The following is a 22419-nucleotide window of genomic DNA, read 5'->3' as shown; positions in this document are numbered from 1 at the left end:
GGCGGATCAGTGAACAATACTGTAAACAGAGAAACTGTATTTGCAAAATAGTAATGTGACGGTCAATGGGCAGGAAAGGGTCGTGCTTCAGGAAAGGGCACAAAGAGGGAGGAAGGGGGGAAAGTCCGGCTCAGTCCTTGTTGCCTCTGGGGGGCGCCGGCTTCTGCTGCTTCTTTTCCTGGAGGGAGGCCTCCCACTCCCGCTTCACTGTCACGTACAGCCTCATGGCTGCCTGCGCGTCTTGCACCTGGAACCAGGAAACAGACAACGCATGGAAGGCATTCCTTCCAGGCCTGGCACAACACAGCAAAAGGAGGAAACATCCCCCCCCCCCCCACACACACACACAAAGGGGAATTCCAAAGGCACTGCAAGGCCCTCTCCAAAACAGTCAAGAAAAGTGCAAAATTTCCTCACATAATAGTCGCGCTCCCAGTTTTGGGGTGGCAAAAAAAATGGTATTTTTTTTGTTCCTCGCATAATAGTCACAGAGCTGTTTGAGGCTGATTTCTCCTCCTTTTCTTCCTCTTCCTTTCCTTTCTTCCCCTTCCTTACCTACCTCTCTTCTTCTCCTTCCTTCCTGCCCTCTTCCCCTTCTTCCCTTCCTTCAGTTCTTCTTTCCTTCCCCTTTCTTTCCTCCTTCCTTCAATTTCCCCCGTTCTTCTCCTTCCTTCCTTCCTTCCTTCCTCTTCTTTCTTTACTCTTCCTTCCATTTCATTTCCTTTTCTTCCTTCTTTCCTTCCCCTTCCTTTCCTTCCTTCCTCCTCCTCCAATTTCTTCTCCTTCCTTCCTGTTCTTTCCTTACTCTTCTTTCCTTCCACCCCTCCCTTGCTCTTCCTTCCTTCAATTTCTTCCTTTTTTTCCTTTTCCTCCCTTCCTTGCTCCTCTTTCTTTCCTTCTTTCCTTAGGTTTTTCCTTCCTCCTTTTCCTCTGCCTGCCTTTTCCTTCCACTTCCTTTCATGCCTTTCCTTCTCTTCCTCCCTCCCTCCCTCCCTGCCTTAAGGCAGTTTTTAAAAATACGAATAAAACCCTTGAGGCTCGAATCTTCCCTCCTTCCTCCCAAGAGCTGCATTCCAGGTTTTGCAAACTGTCTTGCCTTTGGAGAAAGAAGGAAAAGGGTGGAAAATCTTCCTTCCTTTGAGGTCCTCCTCATGCCTTTGAGGTGTAAACAACCCCCCCCCCCCAAAAAAACGGAAATTCAAAGGCATATTTTTTTGCATCGCGTAATAGTCGCACCCCCCTTTTTTTGATCCAAAAAAGGGATTTAAAAGTGTGACTATTATGTGATGACAAACAGCCATCAGTACCCCCCCCCCCCCCCACCACCACCGCCACTGATCCCCTCTCTTCTTCTTCTCCTCCCAAAAAGGCTCCTACCGAGCTGTGTTCCGTGGTCTGGATTCTCACATTCAGCAGCTTCTCGCACAGCAGCTTCAGGGAAGGCTTCCCGCTCTAAAGGGAGAGGAAGGAGGACAGAGAGAATCATAACATAATAGAGTTGGAAAAGATCACATGGACCATGGATGGACTCCTAGAATTGGAAGGGATCCCAAAGGCCATCCAGTCCTGCCCCGTTGCTGCCATAAAGGGAGGCACAATCGAATCCCTCCCGACAGATGGCCACCTCATGGGTATCAGCAGATTCATGGAGAAATAGAGCTATAGAAGCAAAGGCTCCTAATGGTGGAAAGGACTCCCAAGGGCCATCCAGTCCAACCCCCTTTTTCTAGGTGGGAAAAGCACCATTAGATCCCTCCCAATAGATGACCATCCACCCTCATCAACATTACCACATTCAAAGAGATATAGGGCTATAGAAGCAAAGGCTTCTAATGGTGGAAGGGACTCCCAAGGGCCACCCAGTTCCATCTCTTATGTTCATATCTATAATAAGATCCTAGAGTTGGAAGGGGCACCCAGAGGCCATCCAGTCCAACCCCATGTAATAGCTATGATTAAGAGAGAGAGGGAGAGAGGGAAGAGATATCATGGAATTCTAAGGCTGGAAGGGACTCTCAGAGGCCATCCAGTCCAACCCCATTTCTGCTGTTATGCAAGGCAAGCACCATCCAATCCCTCCCGACAGATGGCGGCCCAGATTGACCTTGACTTGCTGCCGGAAGGGTTTGTACTTCTGGGTGTCCCGGGTCTTCTTTTTCGGATGGTCAAGGAACAGGATCTGAAAGGAGACCGTTTTCCCTGAAAAGGTGTTGCTCGAGGATTTGGTCTTGCCAGAGAGGAAGGCCTCGAGGGTTATTTATGGGTCCTTTGCGTGGGGAAAGGGGGGAGAATGGCTAGAACCGGGCTCCATACCTTGAGGTCGTTGTGCACAGCGTGGCCAACCAGGATCCGCCCCTTCAGGATACTGGCCACTTCCGCCTGCACCACTTTGAAGTCTTCGCCTGGAGGAGGCACAGAAACAGAGGGTCAGGGTAACGTCTACCCAGTAATAATTCTTTTCTCCAAGCTCTTTTCCCAATGGAGGGCTGAGCATTGTGACTGTCGTTTCCACAGGGCTTTGTTTTGGGCCTCCTCAGGTCTCTGGTAGATGTCTTTATTAATAGTGTATTTGATGATGTCTCTCTGGGTGTCCATCCATCCTTTCTTTGGCCTGTGCACACGTGGTCGCTGTACTGCAATCTCAAAATGCTGTAGTATCTGTCTATCCACCCTCCCATCCATCCATCCATCTACCTACCTATCTATCCATTCATCCACCCAACCCATCCACCCACCTATTAATCTATCCATCCATCCATCCACCTACCTACCTATCCACCTATCCACCCACCCACCCACCCACTCACTCACCCATCCATCCACCCACTCACCCATCCACCCTCCCTTCTATCTATCTATCTATCTATCTATCTATCTATCTATCTATCTATCCATCCATCCACCCACCCATCTACCTATCTTTCCATCCATCCATCCATCCACCCACCCACCCATCAACCTATCAATTCATCCATCCACCCACCCACCCATCAATCCATCCACTTACCTATCTACCTACCTATTCATCCACCCATCCACCCTCCTATCTATCTATCTATCTATCTATCTATCTATCTATCTATCTATCCATCCATCCATCCACCCACCCACCCACCCACCCACCCACCCTTCCATCTACCTATCCATCCATCTATCCACCCATCCATCTACCTATCTATCCATTCATCTATCCACCCATCCATCCACCCCACCCACCCATCACTGCATCCACTTACCTACCTACCTATCCACCCACCCTTCCATCTACCTATCTATCCATCCATCCACCCAACCATTCATCTACCTACCTATCCATCCATCTATCCACCCACTCATCTACCTATCTATCAATCCACCCACCACCCATCTATCCATCCACCCACCCAACCCATCCCACTCACCTATCCATCCATCCATCCACACATCCACCAACCTATCTACCTACCTATCTACCCATTCTTCCATCCATCCATTTATCCATCCATCCACCCATCCATCTACCCATCTATCCATCCATCTATCCTTGGCCATGGTGGTCCACGCTCTGGTTACATCCCGTATAGACTACTGCAACGCTCTCTGTGTGGGGTTGCCTCTGAAGACTGCCCGGAAGCTTCAACTAGTCCAACGAGCAGCAGCCAGATTACTAACAGGAGCGGGGTATAGGGAGCATACTACTCCTCTGCTGCGTCAGCTCCACTGGCTGCTAATTAGCTTCCGAGCACAATTCAAAGTGCTGGTGCTGACCTATAAATCCCTAAATGACTCCAGCCCAGTTTACCTGTCCGAACGGATTTTCCCCTATGAACCATCAAGGTTGTTAAGATCTTCTGGAGGGACCCTGCTCTCGGTCGCACTACCTTCGCAATCGCATTTGGTGGGGACGAGGGACGGCCTTCTCGGTGGTGGCCCCTCGGCTCTGCCTCCTGCTGGAGATTAGATCTGCCCCTTCCCTCCTGACTTTCAGAAAGCTGGTAAAATCTTGGCTTCGGAATATAGCATTTGCAGAATGATGATCGAGTCAATAACTGCTGACCACACTGGCGGATGGTGATGAATTTATGATTTTACTTTGACGACCTGGCTTTTTGTAATTGTATGATCTGTATTTGAATGTATTTTATGTATTAATGTATTACGATGCTATTATGTTTTATTCTACTTGTGTATGAATTTCCTGCTGTTAGCCGGCCTGAGTCCCTCTTCGGAGGTTGAGAAGACCCGATTATAAAAGCTCTAAATAATAAATAAATAAATAAATAATCTATCCACCCATCCATCTACCTATCTATCTTTCCATCCATCCACCCATTTATCCATCCATCCATCTACCTATCCATTAATCCATCCATCTACCCATTTATCCACCCATCCACCCACCCATCTACCTATCTATCCATCCATCTATCCACCCACCCATCTACCTATCTATCCATCCATCTATCCACCCATCCATCTACCTATCTATCCATCCATCTATCCACCCATCCATCTACCTATCTGTCCATCCATCCATCCATCCATCTACCTATCCATTCATCCATCCATCCACCCACCCACCCATTCACCTACCTACCTACCTACCTACCTACCTACCTACCTACCTATCCATCCACCCACCCACCCACCCATCCATCCATCCATCTACCTATCCATCCATTCATTCATCTATCCACCCATCCATCTACCTATCCATCCATCTATCCACCCATCCATCCATCTACCTGTCCATCCATCCACCCATCCATCCATCCATTCATCCACCCACCCACCCACCCATTCATCTACCTACCTATCTATCCATCCACCCATCCATCTATTCACCCATCCATCTACCTATCCATCCACCCACCCACCCAATCCATCCCACTCACCTATCAATCCATCCACACATCCACCTACCTATCTACCTACCTACCTACCCATCCGCCTACCTAACCATCGAAAGGTCACAAGTTCAAATTCGGGAAGCGGGGTGAGCTCCTCCTGTTAGCCCCTGCTTCTGCCAACCTAGCAGTTCAAAACTATGCCATACCTACCCTTTTTGGGCTCAATGACTTTACCAAAATCAGGGAGCACATGAGTTTCGCATCATACGGTGATCATCTTAGCTCTGAGCCCATGCCAAAGAGGAAGCTGCTTCAGAAATTCCTCTTTGAGGGACCTCACCTCTCATTTAATGGCATTGACTCCATGCTATACAATCCTGGGATTTGTCCTTTGGAGAGGCATCAAGAAAAGGCTCAAGGCCTTGCAAAACTACACCCCCAACACTCCACAGCATTGAACCAAGTCAGTTAAAGTCCCTTCATTCTGCAACCCCAAAGTTTACCCTTCTGTTGCTAAAAGGAAATTACACTGAAAACCCAGGAACAACAATCATAGTGTCACATAGTGTTGTTTTTGATGATAATTATAATATAGACATCATATAATAATGGAGCCCCCGGTGGCGCAGTGGATTAAACCGCTGAGCTGCTGAACTTGCCGACCAAAAGGTCACCGGTTCAAATCACACCAGAAGTGACCAGAATATTATTATTATATTGTAATTCTGCGGCTATCATCATCATCGTTATCATCATCAAAAAACAAAGTTCTGGCAGTTTCATAAAGTTTTCTATAAATGTTTTTTAGGATAGAACCAATTAGGAAATAAGAACATTCACAACCCAGGAACACTGTGTTGTTGTTGTTGATGATGATGATAATATATAGATAGGTATAATATAAATAATATGTAATATATGAATAATATATAATATATTATAATGTTTAGGAGCCCCTGGTGGTGCAGTGGGTTAAAGCACTGAGCTGCTGAACTTGCTGATCGAAAGGTCACAAGTTTGAATCCGGGAAGCGGGGTGAGCTCCTCCTGTTAGCCCCGGCTTCTGCCAACCTAGCAGTTCAAAAATATGCCATATGTGAGTAAATCAATAGGGAAGGTAAGGGCACTCCATGTAGTCATGCCGGCCACATGACCTTGGAGGCGTCTACGGACAATGCCGGCTCTTCGGCTTAGAAATTGAGATGAGCACCAATCCCAAGAGTCAGACACAACTGAACTTAATGTCAGGGGAAAACCTTAACCTTACCTTATATTGTTTAGATTATTATTATTGTAATTCTGAGGCTATTATCATCATTATAATAATCATCATAAAAAACCAGCTGCAATAATAATAATAATAATATAATTGTATTATATTTATTGTATAAAATAATAATATGGGTTCCCTTTGGGGAGATAAAGTGAGGTATAAATAAATATAATAATACTGGTAATAAGGAAATAAGGGCATTGATACTCCAGTAATAAACATTATAGAGCTGCAGAGCATAATAATGATGATGAGGTCTCCCCACCTGCCTTGAGGTGCTTAGGCCGGATGCCGCTGACCTTGGTCCGGTAGTCGGTCACTTTCTCGTTTGGCCGGATGAACTTGTCATAGACACAGCGGCCGAAGCGGTTGACCACGGAGACGCGGGCAGCCACGCTGTCCTCCCCGTCGGGGCCCGTCCCCACCATCTCGCAGTCCAGGGCCACCACTTTGGTCAGGCTGCGTGGGAGGGAAAGGGGACTCCAGTGGGCAAACCGAGTGCCATTCAGAAGAATGGACAGTAGTTTATCAAGATATAGAACATTTCTCCCTCTCTCTTTACACACACACACAGAGTGAGGAGAGGGGCCAGGAAGACCATTCCATCTTGTCTCCTGTGCTGTGCTTATCTATATAAATAAAAATGTAATGTTTGTTTGTGTTAATCGCAACACACACACACACACACAAGCGAGTGGAGTGGAGGTGGAGGCTTGCAGCATGCAGCCCCTTCTCTTTCCCTCCTATGTCAGGAGGACAGTCTCCTCCTCCTTTCCCTGTTGGAAGAGGAAAGGGCGGATGAGTGCCAGCAGCAGCAATGGAGCAAAGAAGGAGGGGAGGAGGAGGCGAGGAAGGACCTTCCTTCTCTCTCTCCCTCCCTTCCCTTCTTTCCTCCGTTCCTTTCTTTCCTTTTCTTCTTTCCTTCTCCTTCCTTTCCTTCTTTCCCTCCTTCCCTTCCTTCCTTCCTTTCCTCCCTCCCACCCTCCTTCTTTCCCTTTCTTCATTTCCTTCCCCTTCATTTCCTTCCCTCCCTCCTTTCTTTCCCTCCTTCCTTCCTTCTCCTCCCTCCCTCCCTGTCCCTCCTTCTTTCTTTTTCTTCCTTCCCTTCTTTCCCTCCCTCCCTTCCTTTTTCCTTCCCTCCTGTCCCTCCTTCCTTCCTTCTTCCTTTCCTTCTTTCTATGTAAGATACAAATACAATATTAAATGGAAGGGACAGTCAAGAAGTAACGAGAGAAAGAGGGAAGGAAGGAAGGAGAGAAGCAGGGAGGGAAAGAAGGAAAGAAAGAAAGATAGAAAAACAAGGAAGGAGAGAAGGAAATAAAAAAAGTGAAAGGAAAAAGAGAGGGAAGGAAGGAGAGAAGGAACAAAAGATAGGGAAGGAAGGATGTAGCCAAGGAGCAAAGAAAGGGAGGAAAGAAACAGGTGGAGATGGAAGAAAGAAGAGAGATAGGGAAAGAAAAAGAGAAAAGGAAGGAAAGAGGGAAGGAAGGAGAGAAAGAGGGAGGGAAGGTTGGCCACAGCAACGTGTGGCAGGTACAGCTAGTAATGTAATACAATACAATACGATATAATATAGATAATATTATAATGTAATACAATATATTATTATTATTATTATTCTACAGTGTTCCCTCACTTATCATGGGTGTTATGTTCCAGGAACATCTGCAAAAAATGAACATCCGCGAAGTGGGATGCTATATATGTATATTGCGTTCTGAGGGTGAGGCAGAAGGCACCACACATCTCTTTTTTTTTGCTAGCTATCTCTGCATTGCTTTGCAATCTCTCTTGATTGGCTGCCTCTCCCGAAGGGAAGGGTGACACCCCCTTCCACACTCTATCGTTGCCAGGAGGTGGGATTAGAACACTGCTCTGGGCAATGACAACCATTCATAAACTGGGAGGCAAAAACCTGCAAAAAAAGGCGAGTCCGCGAAAAGCGAACCACGAAGTAGCAAGGGAACACTGTATATTTTATATTACATGTAATACTACTAATAACATTACAGTATATACTGATATAGTACAATATAGTAATACATAATACTAATATTGTGCTATGCTAATAACATAATATATTGCATTTACATATTTCTTGTAAGCTGCTCTGAGTCCCTTCTGGGTGAGAAGGGTGGCATATAAATGTTGTAAATAATAAATAAATAAAAATCTAGTGAGTAACAGACCCTCACTAGAATTGGACACAGTGTGATTCCACGTGTGGTCTAACCAAGGCAGAATTGAGTATGGGGAGCATGACTTCCCTGGATCTAGACACTAGATCCAAAATCCCATTGGCTTTTTTTTGCCTCCGCATCACATTGTTGGCTCATGTTTAACTTGTTGTCCATGAGGACACCAAGATAAACATGAGCCAACAATATATTATATTCTGAAGCGAATGGCAACCAGCTCGGCCTTCTGGGCACTCACCCCTCGAAGGCTCCTTCCTTCTCCAGCCTCGTCTCCTTTTCCTTGATCCCCAGGTTCTTCCGGGCCACTCTGGCCACTTCCGGCCCCAAGGCGGCCTCAATGTCGTCTGGGTCAACGTCATCAAACCAGATGCTGGAAGAAAGAAGGCAAAGCTGCAAACAGGGCCCCCTTCAGAGAGAGGACACCCTTCTTCCCAGAAAGAGATGCCAGGCGAGGCCATGAAGACTCACTCTGCTGCCCGGGGCTCGGGTTCCGGCCCTTTGTGTGCCTCCGGGGCCTGTCGTCCCCCTTTCCTCCTGCCGCCTTCTTGGCCCAAGGCAGGCCTCTTCTTCGCCTTCTTGCCTCCGGATTTGGCTGCTCCCGGTTTCACAGAAGCGCCATTGGCCCCTTTTTGCGCCTCCTCCTTCTCCTTCGGGGTCGGCATCACCCCCTTTGCTCTTATGGCCTCCTCCTCCTTCTTCTTGGAGGAATGGTCAAGTGCAGGGGGATCCTTCTGCTTGAGAAGCTTAAGAGGAATGAGAACCACCATGTTAGCTTTTCCATTTAAGAGTAAGAATGATAATAACAACAACACTGTAGAACACTAGGTTTGTTGTTCCTGGGTTTTGCAAGAGGGACATCTTGCTATAGCACGAATAAGAGCTCTCTCTCTCTCTCTCTATCTATCTATATATATATACATATATATGCATAAAATACATAATAGCATATATATATATATATATATATATATGCTATTATGTATTTTAGCATTATACACACACACACGTATACAGAATAGCATGGATTACTGTATTAAAATAACATATAATAACATTATATAGCATAATGTATAATAGCATTATATACATTAAACACACATAATAGCATAAAATGCTGTAATAGCATAATGTAATAGCATTATATCTATATATTATATACACACATAAACATAATCACATAAAAAGCTGTAATAGCATAATGTATAATAGCACTATATATACACACACAACATAATAGCATAAAATGCAATTATAGCATAATGTTATATCATTATATATATACTATATACATAATAGCATAAAATGTTGTATAGCATAATGTATAATAACATTATACACACATATACATAATACCATAAAATGCTGTAATAGTATAATGTAATAGCATTATATATATACACACACACACACACACACACACACATATATATACATAATAGCATAAAATGCTGTAATAGCATAATATATAATAGCATAAATATCTCCTCCTCGGGTCTCAACCCTGAATACATACAATATAATAATAGAACCCCCTGCCAAGAAGCAGGAATATTGCATTCAAATCACCCCTGACAGATGGCCATCCAGCCTCTGTTTAAAAGCTTCCAAAGAAGGAGCCTCCACCACACTCCGGGGCAGAGAGTTCCACTGTCTGCATGCCCACCTATCTTAAAATATCCAACCTACTTCCCTGGACATGCCTAGCATTTTAAATTTTTAATTCTTACATTTGGCCCATCCACAAGTTTTTAATTGCGTCAACAAAAACGAAGTTTCTGGAGGACAGCGACTCCTTTCAAAGGACAATTACATAGGAATAACACTTTCAAACCAGGGACAGAACATTTTTTCAAATCCTGTTCTACCGCGTTATGCGTCAGAGGTGATTCTGGAGCTGCCCCTTTGTACCTCCTGCAAGGCCTTCCAATTGGCGGAAACCTCCTCAGCCGTTTTCGGAGGCAACTCTGCCGTTTTCTCGGGATCCTTTTGCGTTTTCTTCTCTGCTCCTTTCATTTTCTTTTTCCAAAACAGTATTTTCTTCTTCTTCTTAAGGTTTCTTTTATGGCTCTCAGCCTTTGAGACAGATTTGTCCGATGGGGTTTGTGATGCTTTAGCTTTAGTTTTTGCCATCTTGAGGCGACAGAATCATTCCACTGATTCTGAAAAGGGGGAAATACAATTTATTATTACACCATGTCACACTACAATTTATGTTCCTGGGTTATAAATGTCATTACATCCTAATTGGTTCTGTCATAAAAACATGGGAAAACTTTATTAAACTGCCAAAACTTTGCTTTTTTTATTATGATGATAATAATAACCTCAAAATAATAAAGATAATAATATAAATAATGTATTACATGTTATCACTTATGATAATAACCATCTCATAATAATAATAATAATAATAATAATAATTTAAATCAAATATATTATTATATCGATAGTAAAGGTAAAGGTTTCCCCTTGACATTAAATGTATTCATGGGAGAAGCTGGACCTAACAGCTGGAGCTCACCCCGCTCCCCAGAATAAACTGCTGACCTTTCAGTCAGAAAGTTCAGCAACTCAGTGGTTTAACCCACTGGACCACCGCGGGGCCCCTAATATTAATATAGATGTATATGTATGTGTGGGTGTGTGTATGTGTGTGTGTATATATATATATATATATAATTAAATCTGAGAAGTTATACTGTGTTATACTAACTTCTCAGATATATATATATACTATTGTTTTACTGATATACTGTTGTTTTACTGATGTGCTGTTGGGCTTGGCCTCATGTAAGCCACCCTGAGTGCCCTTGGGGAGATGGTGGCGGGGTATAAATAAATATTATTATTATTGTATGAGAAGTCAATATAACACTATTTAAAATAGTGATGCAACATACAAATATCAGAATAGGATGTGTGTGTGTGTGTATACACACATACACACACACAAATATATGGTAAAGGTAAAGGTTTTCCCCTGTCATTACATATAGTTCTGTCCAAGTCTGGTGCTCATCTCCATTTCTAAGCTGAAGTGCCGGCGTTGTCCATAGACACCTCCAAGGTCATGTGGCCACTGGCATGACTGCTGGAGCAGTACCTATTGATCTACTCACATTGGCATGTTTTTAAACTGCTAGGTTGGCAGGAGCTGGGTCTAACACTGGGAGCTCACCCCGCTCTCCGGATTTAAACTGCTGACCTTGTGATCCACAAGGGGTTACAGAGGGCAAAGTATTTTACTTTATAATTGAGGTAAAGACTTTCCCCTCTAGTTATGTCTAGTTGTGTCTGACTCTGGGGCTCTGGGGCTCATCTCCATTTCTAAGCTGAAGGGCCAGCGTTGTCTGTAGACACCTCCAAGGTCATGTGGCCACTGGCATGACTGCATGGAGTGCCATGACCTTCCCACCGGAGCGAGCCCTATTGATCTACTCACATTTGCATGTGTTTGAACTGCTAGGTTGGCAGAAGCTGGGGCTAACAGTGAGAGCTCATGCCACTCCCTAGATTAGAACCGCTGACCTTTTGGTGAGCAAGTTCTGCAGGTCAGCAGTTTAACCAACTGTGCCATCGGGGGGGGGGGCTATAAGGTAAAGGTAGTCCCCTGACATGAAGTCCAGTCATGTCTGACTCTGGGGTGTGGTGCTCATCTCCATTTCTAAGCCGAAGAGCCAGCGTTGTCCGTAGACACCTCCAATTTATTTTTATTTATTTTATTTATTTACTTTACTTCTATACCGCTATTCTCAGCCCGGAGGCGACTCACAGCGGTTCACAACACACAGGAAACAGCAAAGTTGAATACACCAATATAAAAAGAGTTAACAACCTAATCAATACACAGTTAGTACACAAATTACTATAATAACCAATCACTAGCATCTCATCACTAAAAACACGATCCAGATTCGTCATCCATTCTTCCATTCCTATGTCATTACCAGTCATTGCACTAATTATTCGAACGCCTGCTGAAATAACCAGGTCTTTACTTTTTTGCGGAATACCATTAGAGATGGCGCTAACCTAATGGCATGACTGCATGGAGCTATACATATATATGTATAACTTTCTGACTGTGAGATCTGTTCAGCAGTGGAACTCTCTGCCCCGGAGTGTGGTGGAAGCTCCTTCTATGGAGACTTTTAAACAGAGGCTGGATGGCCATCTGTTGGGGGTGATTTGAATGCGATTTTCCTGCTTCTTGGCAGAATGGGGTTGGACTGGATGATGGCCCACCAGGTCTCTTCCAACTCTAGGATTCTACACACACACATACACACACACACGTGTGTGTATCTATCTATCTATCTATCTATCTATCTATCTATCTATCTAAGAAGTCCACTTTTAAAAATACATAAAACATGTAAGCATTAGAAAATAATTATATACATTATATATATATATATACATACACACACACATATATATAATACATCATTTATATGTGTATATATTACATGTATGTATGTATGTATGTGTGTATATATATATATATATATATACACACACACACACACACACACACATTCATTTTATGTATGTTCCATATACATATATATAAAATTCGGCCTTTATCACGGTTAAAAACAAATGCTGAAAGCTCTTAAAATACCCGCAAAGCAGCGTGACACCCTGCGCGTGTACAGCCAGCCAGCCAGATGTGCCTCTTCTGGGAACGTCTCTCCCAAAAGGAAACCCTTCAACTTCTTGAGGTGTTCAAACCTATAGGCCGGAAGTGGCGCCGTCCCTCCGCCGGGCTCGGGAGGAAACACGGGCGCGAGTTCCAAGGTTCCGGGGGCGTGGCTAAGGCGAGGCCTCTTTTAAAGGCCAGACAATGGCCTTGCCCATAGGACCCCTTGAGCTCCTTGAACAGACTGGAGAAGCTCAGCAATGCAAACGGGTTAGACTAGAACAGTGGTTCTCAACCTGTGGGTTCCCAGGTGTTTTGGCCTACAGCTCCCAGAAATCCCAGCCAGTTTACCAGCTGTTAGGATTTCTGGGAGTTGAAGGCCAAAAACATCTGGGGACCCCAGGTTGAGAACCACTGGACTAGAAAGACCCTTGACTTATCTATATTCATGTTCCTATTATATTAATAATATAATATAGATTGGTTATATTCTCTATGGTTTATCATATTATATGTACACACACACACTAGCCGTCCCCTGCCACGTGTTGCTGTGGCCCACTCTGGTGGTCATGGGGGTTCTGTGTAGGAGGTTTGGCCCAATTCTATAGTTGGTGGGGTTCAGAATGCTCTTTGACTGTAGGTGAACTACAAATCCCAGCAACTACAACTCCCAAATGTCAAGATTCTATTTTCCCCCAAACTCCACCAGTGTTCTGTGTGGGAAGTTTGCCCCATTTCTGTCGTTTGTGGGTTTCAGAATGCTCTTTAATTGTAGTGAACTATAATCCCAGTAACTACAAATCCCAAATGTCAAGGTCTATTTCCTCCAAACTCTATCTGTGTTCATATTTAGGCATATGGAATATTTGTGTCAAGTGTGGTCCAGATCCATCATTGTTTGAGTCCACAGTGCTCTCTGGATGTAGGTGAACTACAACTCCCAAACTCAAGGCAATGCCCACCAAACCCTTCCAGTGTGTTCTGTTGATCATGGAAGTCCTGTATGCCATGTTTGGTTCAATTCCATCATTGGTGGAGTTCAGAATGTTCTTTCATTGTAGGCGAACTATAAATCCCAGCAATTACAACTCCCGAGTGTCATGATTCTATTTTCTCCAAACTCCACCAGTGATCACATTTGGGCATATTGGGTATTTGTGTAGAGTTTGGTCCAGATCCATCATTGTTTGAGTCCACTGTGATCTCTGGATGTAGGTCAACTTCAACTCCAAAACCAATGGACACTGCCCACCAAACCCTTCCAGTATTTTCTGTTGGTCATGGGAGAACTGTGTGCCAATTTTAGTTCAATTAGAATGCTCTTGGATTGTACATGAACTATAAATCCCAGCAACTAAACTCTTAAATGACAAAATCATTTTTTTAAACGTTTAGGACATACATTGGGTTGTTAAGTGTATCATGTCCAAATTTGGTGTCAATTCATCCAGTGGTTTTTGAGTTCTGTTAATCCCACAAACGAACATTACATTGTATTGTCGAAGGCTTCTATGGCTGGAATAACTAGGTTCTTGTGGTTTTTTTCGGACTATATGACCATGTTCTAGAGGCATTTTCTCCTGACATTTTGCCTGCATCTATGGCAAGCATCCTCAGAGGTAGTGAGGTCTGTTGGAATTAGGACAATGGGTTTATATATCTGTGGAACGGCTGGGGTGGGGCAAAGAGCTCTTCTCTGCTGGAGCTAGGTGTGAATGTTTTAACTGACCACCTTCATTAGCATTTAAAGGCCTGGCTGAGCCTGGGGGAATCTTTTGTTGAGAGGTGTTAAGATGTGCTTGGTTATTTCCTCTCTGCTGTTTTGCTGTTGTAATTTTAGTTCTGTTGTACATTTAGTTTAGTTTAGTGGACAATTTCAACAGAAAGGAGGAGACCATGAAAACGAACAAAATCTGGCTACCAGTATTAAAAAAAACTCTAAAATTACAACAGCAAGAGCCAGATTATTATGAAAGTCAGGATCACAAAGCCTGCTCTTGAGTGACTTGAAGGCTTCCACATTTGTAACTTGGGGATGACCTGTATATGTGTGTATATATACACATACAATATAGTATCATAGATTTGGAAGGAACCCCCAAAGGCCATCCAGTCCAGCTGTTCTGAACTCAGGGATAGGAACACCAGGTGGTGCAATGGGTTAAACCAGGTGCCCTCAAACTAAGGCCCGGGGGCCAGATGTGGCCCTCCAAGGTCATTTATCCGGCCCTTGCTCAGGGTCAACCTAAGTCTGAAATGACTTGAAAGCACACATCAACAACAATCCTATCTCATCAGCCAAAAGCAGGCCCACACTTCCCATTGAAATACAAGTAAGTTTCTATTTGTTAAAATTGTTCTTAATTTTAATCACTGTGTTGTTTTTAAGTGTATTTGCAGTCCAAGTAAGATATGTGCAGTGTGCACAGGAATTCATTCAAGATTTTTTTCAAATTATAATCCGGCCCTCCAACAGTTTGAGGGACTGTGACCTGGCCCTCTGTCTAAAAGGTTTGAGGACCCCTGGGTTAAACCCTTGTGCCAGCAGGACTGAAGACCAACAGGTTGGAAGTTCAAATCCCAGGAAAGCGGGTTGAGCTCCCTCTGTCAGCTCCAGCTCCCCATGCAGGGGAACAAGAGAAGCCTCCCACAAGGATGGTGAAACATCAAAACATGTGGGCAATGTCCTTGCAAACGACCAATTCTCTCACACCGGAAGCAACTTGCAGTTTCTGAAGTAGCTCCTGACACACACAAAAACAAACTCAGGGATGGTCTGTATATGTACGTATATGTATATACACACACGATATATCATAGATTTGGGAGGGACCCCCAAAGGTCATCCAGACCATTCTTCTTTCTGCCAGGCAGGAAGGCACCATCCAATCCCTCCCAATAGAGGGCCATCCAGCCATAGGTATCACTGAGGTTCAGACAGCCCCCAAGTTGCAAACAAGTATTTTGTTCTTAAGTCATAACCTATATGCAAGTTGGAACAGGGACTAAGCTGTTTCTCAGACTCTGCCCTGTGTATTGTAATATGGTTTTTTTTTGTTTATTTTAATTACTTATTAATCGCCCTCCATCCAAGAATGCTCTAGGCAATTTACAGCTAAATTGTAAAAGATAAAATACGCATCGCAATGCATTTAAATCCATGTACGAGGGTTGAGTGAAAAGTAATGCCTCCACCTTTATTACTTGGGTTTGGATGAGAATATTTTAATAAATCAAATGCAGAAATGATCCTTAAAATGTGCTCTTTAACTACCACTATTCACTTTCCCCACATAATCACCAGGCAATTGGATACATTTCTGCCAACGATGAAGTTTTCTGAAGCCATCACAGAAGTTGACAGTTTCCAGAACCAGCGTCTCACAGTTCTCTCATCCTGGGTACCCATCCTGCACAGATCTTCCAATAGTCAAGCAAAGCAATAATGTGACCCACATATTCTTGTGAAATGCTGATTAGGCTTGAAATTTCTCTCTGAGTGATACGACAATCATCATGAATCAACCTGTCAACCTTTTGCTTGTGAAACTTGGTAGTTGCTGTCACAGGACGTCCAACTCTTTGTCACGCAAGTCAGATGTTCCCACCTCAACATCTTTAAACTTACTCGCCCAATGATGCACAGTACTCACATCAACACAATCACCATAAACAGCTTGCATTCTCTGAGGAATCCCCTTTGGGATGACACCTTCTGCTGTCAAGAATTCAATGACTACATGTTGCTTAAGTTGCGTTGACCAACACTCTGCGCAGGGTTCCATACTTGGCACTTCAACAACACAACCCTTCAATGGTAAGCCTTCTCGCCAAAATGGAACTGTAGAGGAGAGTCTATTGAACAAGCCAGTACCTCACACATACCAGGACTGCAATCTGTTGAGGAGTTACAAAGGGGGAAGGCATTACTTTTCATTCAACCATCGTATTTTACATAATGGATGTGTTTCTAACCATCAGAAGGGTGACTACAAGAAATAATAACAATAAGAATGACTTTATTCACATCGCACCCTATCTCCCCGAGGAGACTTGGGGCGGCTGACAAGGCAACATATAGAATATACAGCAAATTAAACACCAAATAACATAAATAACAGCATTCAGGGATTTACATACAGCATCTCAGTCCAAATGAAATAGCTAATAGTAACGCACAATTGTAATTAAAACGATACAGAGTTATACCTGCATTATAATGTCAGGGCAACATTTCATTCTAGTGAGGTCATCAAATGGGAATGCCCTCCTGAGAGAAAATTAGGCCCGAGGAAGACTAGGGAATGACTGCCAGTTAAGAGTGATTCGATTGGTTATCATCATGGTACTCTGGCCTTGGCTGGTACTGTTGGATATTATGACAATTGTCGCTAACTTGATTTTTTTATTTCTTGGCGAACCTTTAAGAGTGCAATAAAATATAGGTTGCTTACCTGTAACCGTAGTTTTCCGAGTGATCACCTGTGAATTCGCACTTATGGTTCTCTTCATCCGACCATATGTGCGATTCACAGTTGACCACGATGGGAAACATATTCTCATGTTTATGTGTTGTTTAGACAGTGGTTGATAAATGGTAAGTATGAAGGATTATATTTTGTTGGAGATGGTGGCTTGGTGTAAGCTGGGTTGCCATAGCAACAGGGGCGGAGCCAACTGCCTCTTCACGGGGCAGCTGTTTTGAAAGTCAGTCAGTAAGCCGGTGAGCTACTGGGAAGACTGAGTCTCTGGGTGGAGATTCAGGGAATGTGTCTGTAGCCGGTGTGCTATAGGGAAGACTGAATCTCTGGGTGGAGATTCAGGGAATTGGTGACCAATGGGGTTACAGAAAAGGACCCAGTAGTGATAAAACTACAGGGGGTTATTGATTCTGAGTTAAGAATCAAGGTTTGGCTGGGAGCCAATTCTGTTAATAAGCCTTTTAGCTTATTTGTTTTATTAGGACAGTTGTCCAGAAGAGTTACATCTGCTTATAGAAACCTCTTGAAGTCTGTGCCTGAGATTACTCATGAAACCTTACTAATGTAACCAGTCAAGATTTGTGCCTCTTGTGAAGAAACAGTTAAACATGTTATACTCCTGTTGAAATAAACTTGTTACTGTTTTCCTCAAGCCTTGCCTGATACAGTTTCTCTCAAGGCAAACAGCCTGCATAAGAAGTCAAGTCAAGCCAGGGACAGTAAACGCTACGCTATCAAATGAATAAAGCCTTCTGAAATTAATAGTCCCTTTATAAAATAGCTCCTAAGCCGATATTGATCATTGCCCGGCTTTCCTCACAGATTAGGTGGCAGTAAGCTTTAACCACACTCCTTCACAGGATGTTTTTAAAGGTTAGATAGGATTTATAGCATAATTGATTGTGTAATTTATTTATTTATTGTATTTGTATACCGCCTTTCTCAGCTCGTAGGCAAGAATTCTTGACACCTTCTGCTGTCAAGACTTCAATAACTGCACATTGCTTAAGTTGCACTGACCAACCATCGGCACAGGGTTCCATACTTCGCACTTTAACAACACAACCCTTCAATGGTAAGCCTTCCCACTAAAATAGAACTGTAGAGAGTCTACTGAACAAGCCAGTACCTGCCACATACCAGTACAGCCATCTGTTGAGGAGTTACGAAGGGGGAGGCATTACTTTTCACTCAAGATGTAACTAAAGCATGGACCACCATGGCCAAGTCAGGCTTTTCAAGGTATGGATGCAGCTGCACACAAGTTTGAACTGTGCAAAAGCCTTTCCAGCCACTGCCAACTCCTGAGCTTCAAGCGTCAGCACTGAATCCTAGAATCAGAGTTGGAAGAGACCTTGTGGGCTAAACAGTCCAACCCTTCTGCCAAGAAGCAGGACAATTGCATTCAAAACACCCCCGACAGACGGTCATCCAGGTTCTATTTAAAAGCCTCCATAGGAGCCTCCACCACACTCTGAGGCAGAGAGTTCCACTGATGAATAGCTCTCACTGTCAGGAAGTTCTTACTAATGTTCAGGTGGAATCTCCACCTGAGTCCAGGAGGACCCCCATACTGTGGACCTGTGTCCTCAGGAGTGTGACCCCCATCGAGCACAGGTTGCCATCCAATCAGCCTCATGACTGACTAGGACCTTGTCTTGCCTGGATTTAGCTTCAGTTTATTAGCCCTCATCCAGCCCATCACTCTATTCAATGTGCTTGTAGGAAATAAAAGTACAATTATAAGAAATGCTATTATGATTGTAAGACATACAATTACGATTATTATTACTACTATTATGTGTGGTTGTAAGAAATAAAATAATAATCATGCAACCCAGTTTTTGTTCCTGGCTGATAAACGGCATTCCCTAATTACTTCTATCATAAAGACATAGAAAAGGTTTATTAAATTGCAAGCACTTTGTTTTTCGCGGTGTTCACATTGAAACGTTAAAAATGATATTCAGAAAATGACAAAACTGTTGAGTTTCAGGTATGAGGGTTGAATGAAAAGTAATGCCTCCCCCTTCGTAACTCAACAGATGGCAGTACTGGTATGTGGCAGGTACTGGCTTGTTCAGTAGATTCTCCTCTACAGTTCCATTTTGGCGGGAAGCCTTAGCATTAAATGGTTGGTGTGAAGTTTGGAACCCTGCGTAGAGGGTCGGTCAATGCGACTTAAGCAATGTGCAGTCATTGAATTCTTGACAGTAGAAGGTGTCACCCCAAAGGAGATTCCTCAGAGAATGCAAGCAGTTTATGATGATTGTGTTGATGTAAGCACTGTGCGTCGTTGGGCGAGTAAGTTTAAAGATGTTGAGGTGACACCTTCTGCTCTCAAGAATTCAATGACTGCACGTTGCTTAAGTCACATTGACTGACCATCTGCACAGGGTTCCATACTTCGCATATGCTTAACACAACCATTCAATGCTAACGCTTCCCGCCAAAATGAAATAGTAGAGGAGTCTAAGCCAGTACCTGCCGCATACCAGTACTGCCATCTGTTGAGGATGAATTTGATGTTTTTATTTATCATCCTTGTGGGAGGCTTCTCTCATGTCCCCGTATGAGGAGCTGGAGCTGATAGAGGGAGCTCATCCGCCTCTCACCAGATTCGAACCTGCGACCTGCCGGTCTTTAGTCCTGCTGGCACAGGGGTTTAATCCACGGCGCCACTGGGGGCTCCTGGCATCCCCTGGGCAATGTCCTTGCAGACGGCCAATTCTCTCACACTAGAAACGACTTGCAGTTTCTCAAGTCGCTCCGGACACAACAAAAAAAAACTGTTGAGGAGTTAAGAGGGTAGAGGCATTACTTTTCATTCAACCCTCATAATTAGGACTGAACAAACATCATTATGTTATGGGTTGGTTTAAAGGTCCAGTCTTTTGCAGACACCCGAGATTGAAGGAGACAATGACGTGGGTATGCAGATGATCCCATAATTGATTTAATGTCCACTTGGTATACCAATCCTACCCAAATGCTGCAAATGGATGAAAAGGATACTAGAGACTTGTGGTTTTGTGGGGTTTGCGAGGTCGCCGCAACCTCTGCTGTGATGCTTGCCCCGTTTTGTGCAACAAGTCCCATTGCTTGAGCTTGGACATCAACAGCTCAGCCTTTTCCTTTTTGAGATGAAGGCTCTTGATCAAGTCATCAATGTCTTTCTGGTTGGGATAATAGGGATCCCTTTCGCCGTTGGCTTCCAATGGAGCACTGTAATCAGGATCCTTCATGTCTTTGGGGCTCTCCTCATGGTGGCTGCTTTCGTCGGCAGGCCGCTCTCTTGGCGGAGCAACAGGGACAGGAAGTTCTAAGCTGTGTGGCACCGGAGCAATGGATGACGGGATGCTCAGGTAAACCACTGGGGGGCCTTTCCTTCTGGCGCGGTGCCTGGAAGGCTCCGCCATGCAGAAATAGCAGTCCGTGGCGTGGTCAGTGGGTTCACTCCAAATGCGCGGGACACCAAACCTCATATACCGTTTTTCCCCCCGGTACCAGCCTTCCAGGGTTTTCTTGCAGAACTCGCACGTAATATGCGGGACCCACGGCTTGTCCTGGTGCATCACAGGCATCCCAAAGTAGGCCTTGTACGCCTCGCACATCCTCACTGACGTCGCCAAGGAGAACTTGTTCTTCCCCGTTTTGATGAACTCCCCACAAACGTAACAAAACTTGTCCGGCACGCGGTTGCAAATTTTCACTTCAGTCATCATTGGTGTCGGAACCATGCAAAAGTTGTGGGGAAACTAAACCAAACGATGATTTATTTATTTTGAACACTTATACCCCGCCCTTCTCAACCCCCTAGGGGGGACTCAGGGGGTACTTCAAGCCACAAGAAGGCCGGCAAGAAATGAATTATTTTATAGTATCTTATAATTACTATATTATAGTTGTATATATTATATAATTATAGTGTTATTATTCTGTGTTTATATAGCTTCAAATGAGTTTGTTCAGTGGGTTCATTGGAATCTGGAGGTACTCTACGCCTGGCCGACTTCCGGGACTCTGAAAATAGAACAAAGACATAGATTATTATTTATTGGACGAAAGAAACAAGATAGAAATTGTTGTATACTATTGTACATTTAATACACACAAGCAAAGACATTTGAATATTACGAGTATGTCAATATTCGAATGATAGACCCCTCCCTCCAGCACCAACTGCTGCTCTGGGCCAGAGTGAAGAGAGAGGGAGCCAGGGGACTGATCCACCTTGTCTCCTGTGCTATGCTAATAATATAATATAATATATTGTATACACATATATTTATAATATTATAATGTAATACAATATAATAATAATATATAATAATAATTATAATATATATAATAATATATATTATATATAATTATATATAATTATATATAGCTGTCCCCTGCCATGCGTTGCTGTGGCCCAGTCTGGTGATCTGGAAAATAAAGTAATGAGAAAGTGTTGGTTTCTAATACATGTAATGTCTTGATGCTTGTGGGTAAACAGTATTTCTTGCTGTTTCTTTGTCAGGGTTGATGTGGAGAGTGTCTGGTTTGCCCACCCTGGAACATGCAACATATTGTCCTTTAAGAGTCTCTTTCAAATCTATGATACTATGTGTGTGTGAATCATATCTATCTCTCTCTCTCTCTCTCTCTCTCTCTCGATCTATGGCTGGATGGCTCTTTGTCAGGAGGACTTCGATTATGTTTTCTTGCCCTGATGAAGGGAGATGGATTGGATGGCCTTGGGTATTTTCTGTTAGCCATGGGGGTTCTGTGTGTGAAGTTTGCCCCGATTTTGTCATTCGTGGGGTTCAGAATGCTCTTTGATTGTAGGTGAACTGTGAATCCCAGCAACTGGTTCAATTCCATCGTTGGTGGAGTTCAGAATGCTCTTTGATTGTGGGTGAACTATAAATCCCAGCAACTACAACTCCCAAATGACAAAATCATAATTTTTTGAGTGATGGTCACTCCTTGTGTAGTGAGACATTTTG

The 22419-nt window shown here is 43.7% G+C and overlaps 1 protein-coding gene across 1 annotated transcript; it reads right to left on the bottom strand.

Moving 5' to 3' along the window:
- Window positions 1-17: 17 nt before the first annotated feature.
- Window positions 18-13063, bottom strand: REXO4 (REX4 homolog, 3'-5' exonuclease). The gene is made up of 9 exons (XM_060757123.2): window positions 12924-13063; window positions 10208-10458; window positions 8768-9042; window positions 8538-8669; window positions 6367-6560; window positions 2314-2402; window positions 2105-2179; window positions 1378-1452; window positions 18-247 (listed from the first exon to the last, which is right to left on the bottom strand). The coding sequence occupies exons 2-9, from the start codon at window positions 10427-10429 to the stop codon at window positions 131-133; spliced, it is 1179 nt and encodes a 392-aa protein (XP_060613106.2). The 5' UTR covers window positions 10430-10458; window positions 12924-13063; the 3' UTR covers window positions 18-130.
- Window positions 13064-22419: the final 9356 nt, after the last annotated feature.

This window comes from Anolis sagrei, chromosome 11 (assembly GCF_037176765.1).
Source record: "Anolis sagrei isolate rAnoSag1 chromosome 11, rAnoSag1.mat, whole genome shotgun sequence".
NCBI classification, from domain to species: Eukaryota; Metazoa; Chordata; class Lepidosauria; order Squamata; family Dactyloidae; genus Anolis; species Anolis sagrei.
This window is presented reverse-complemented; position numbering and strand designations above follow the sequence as displayed.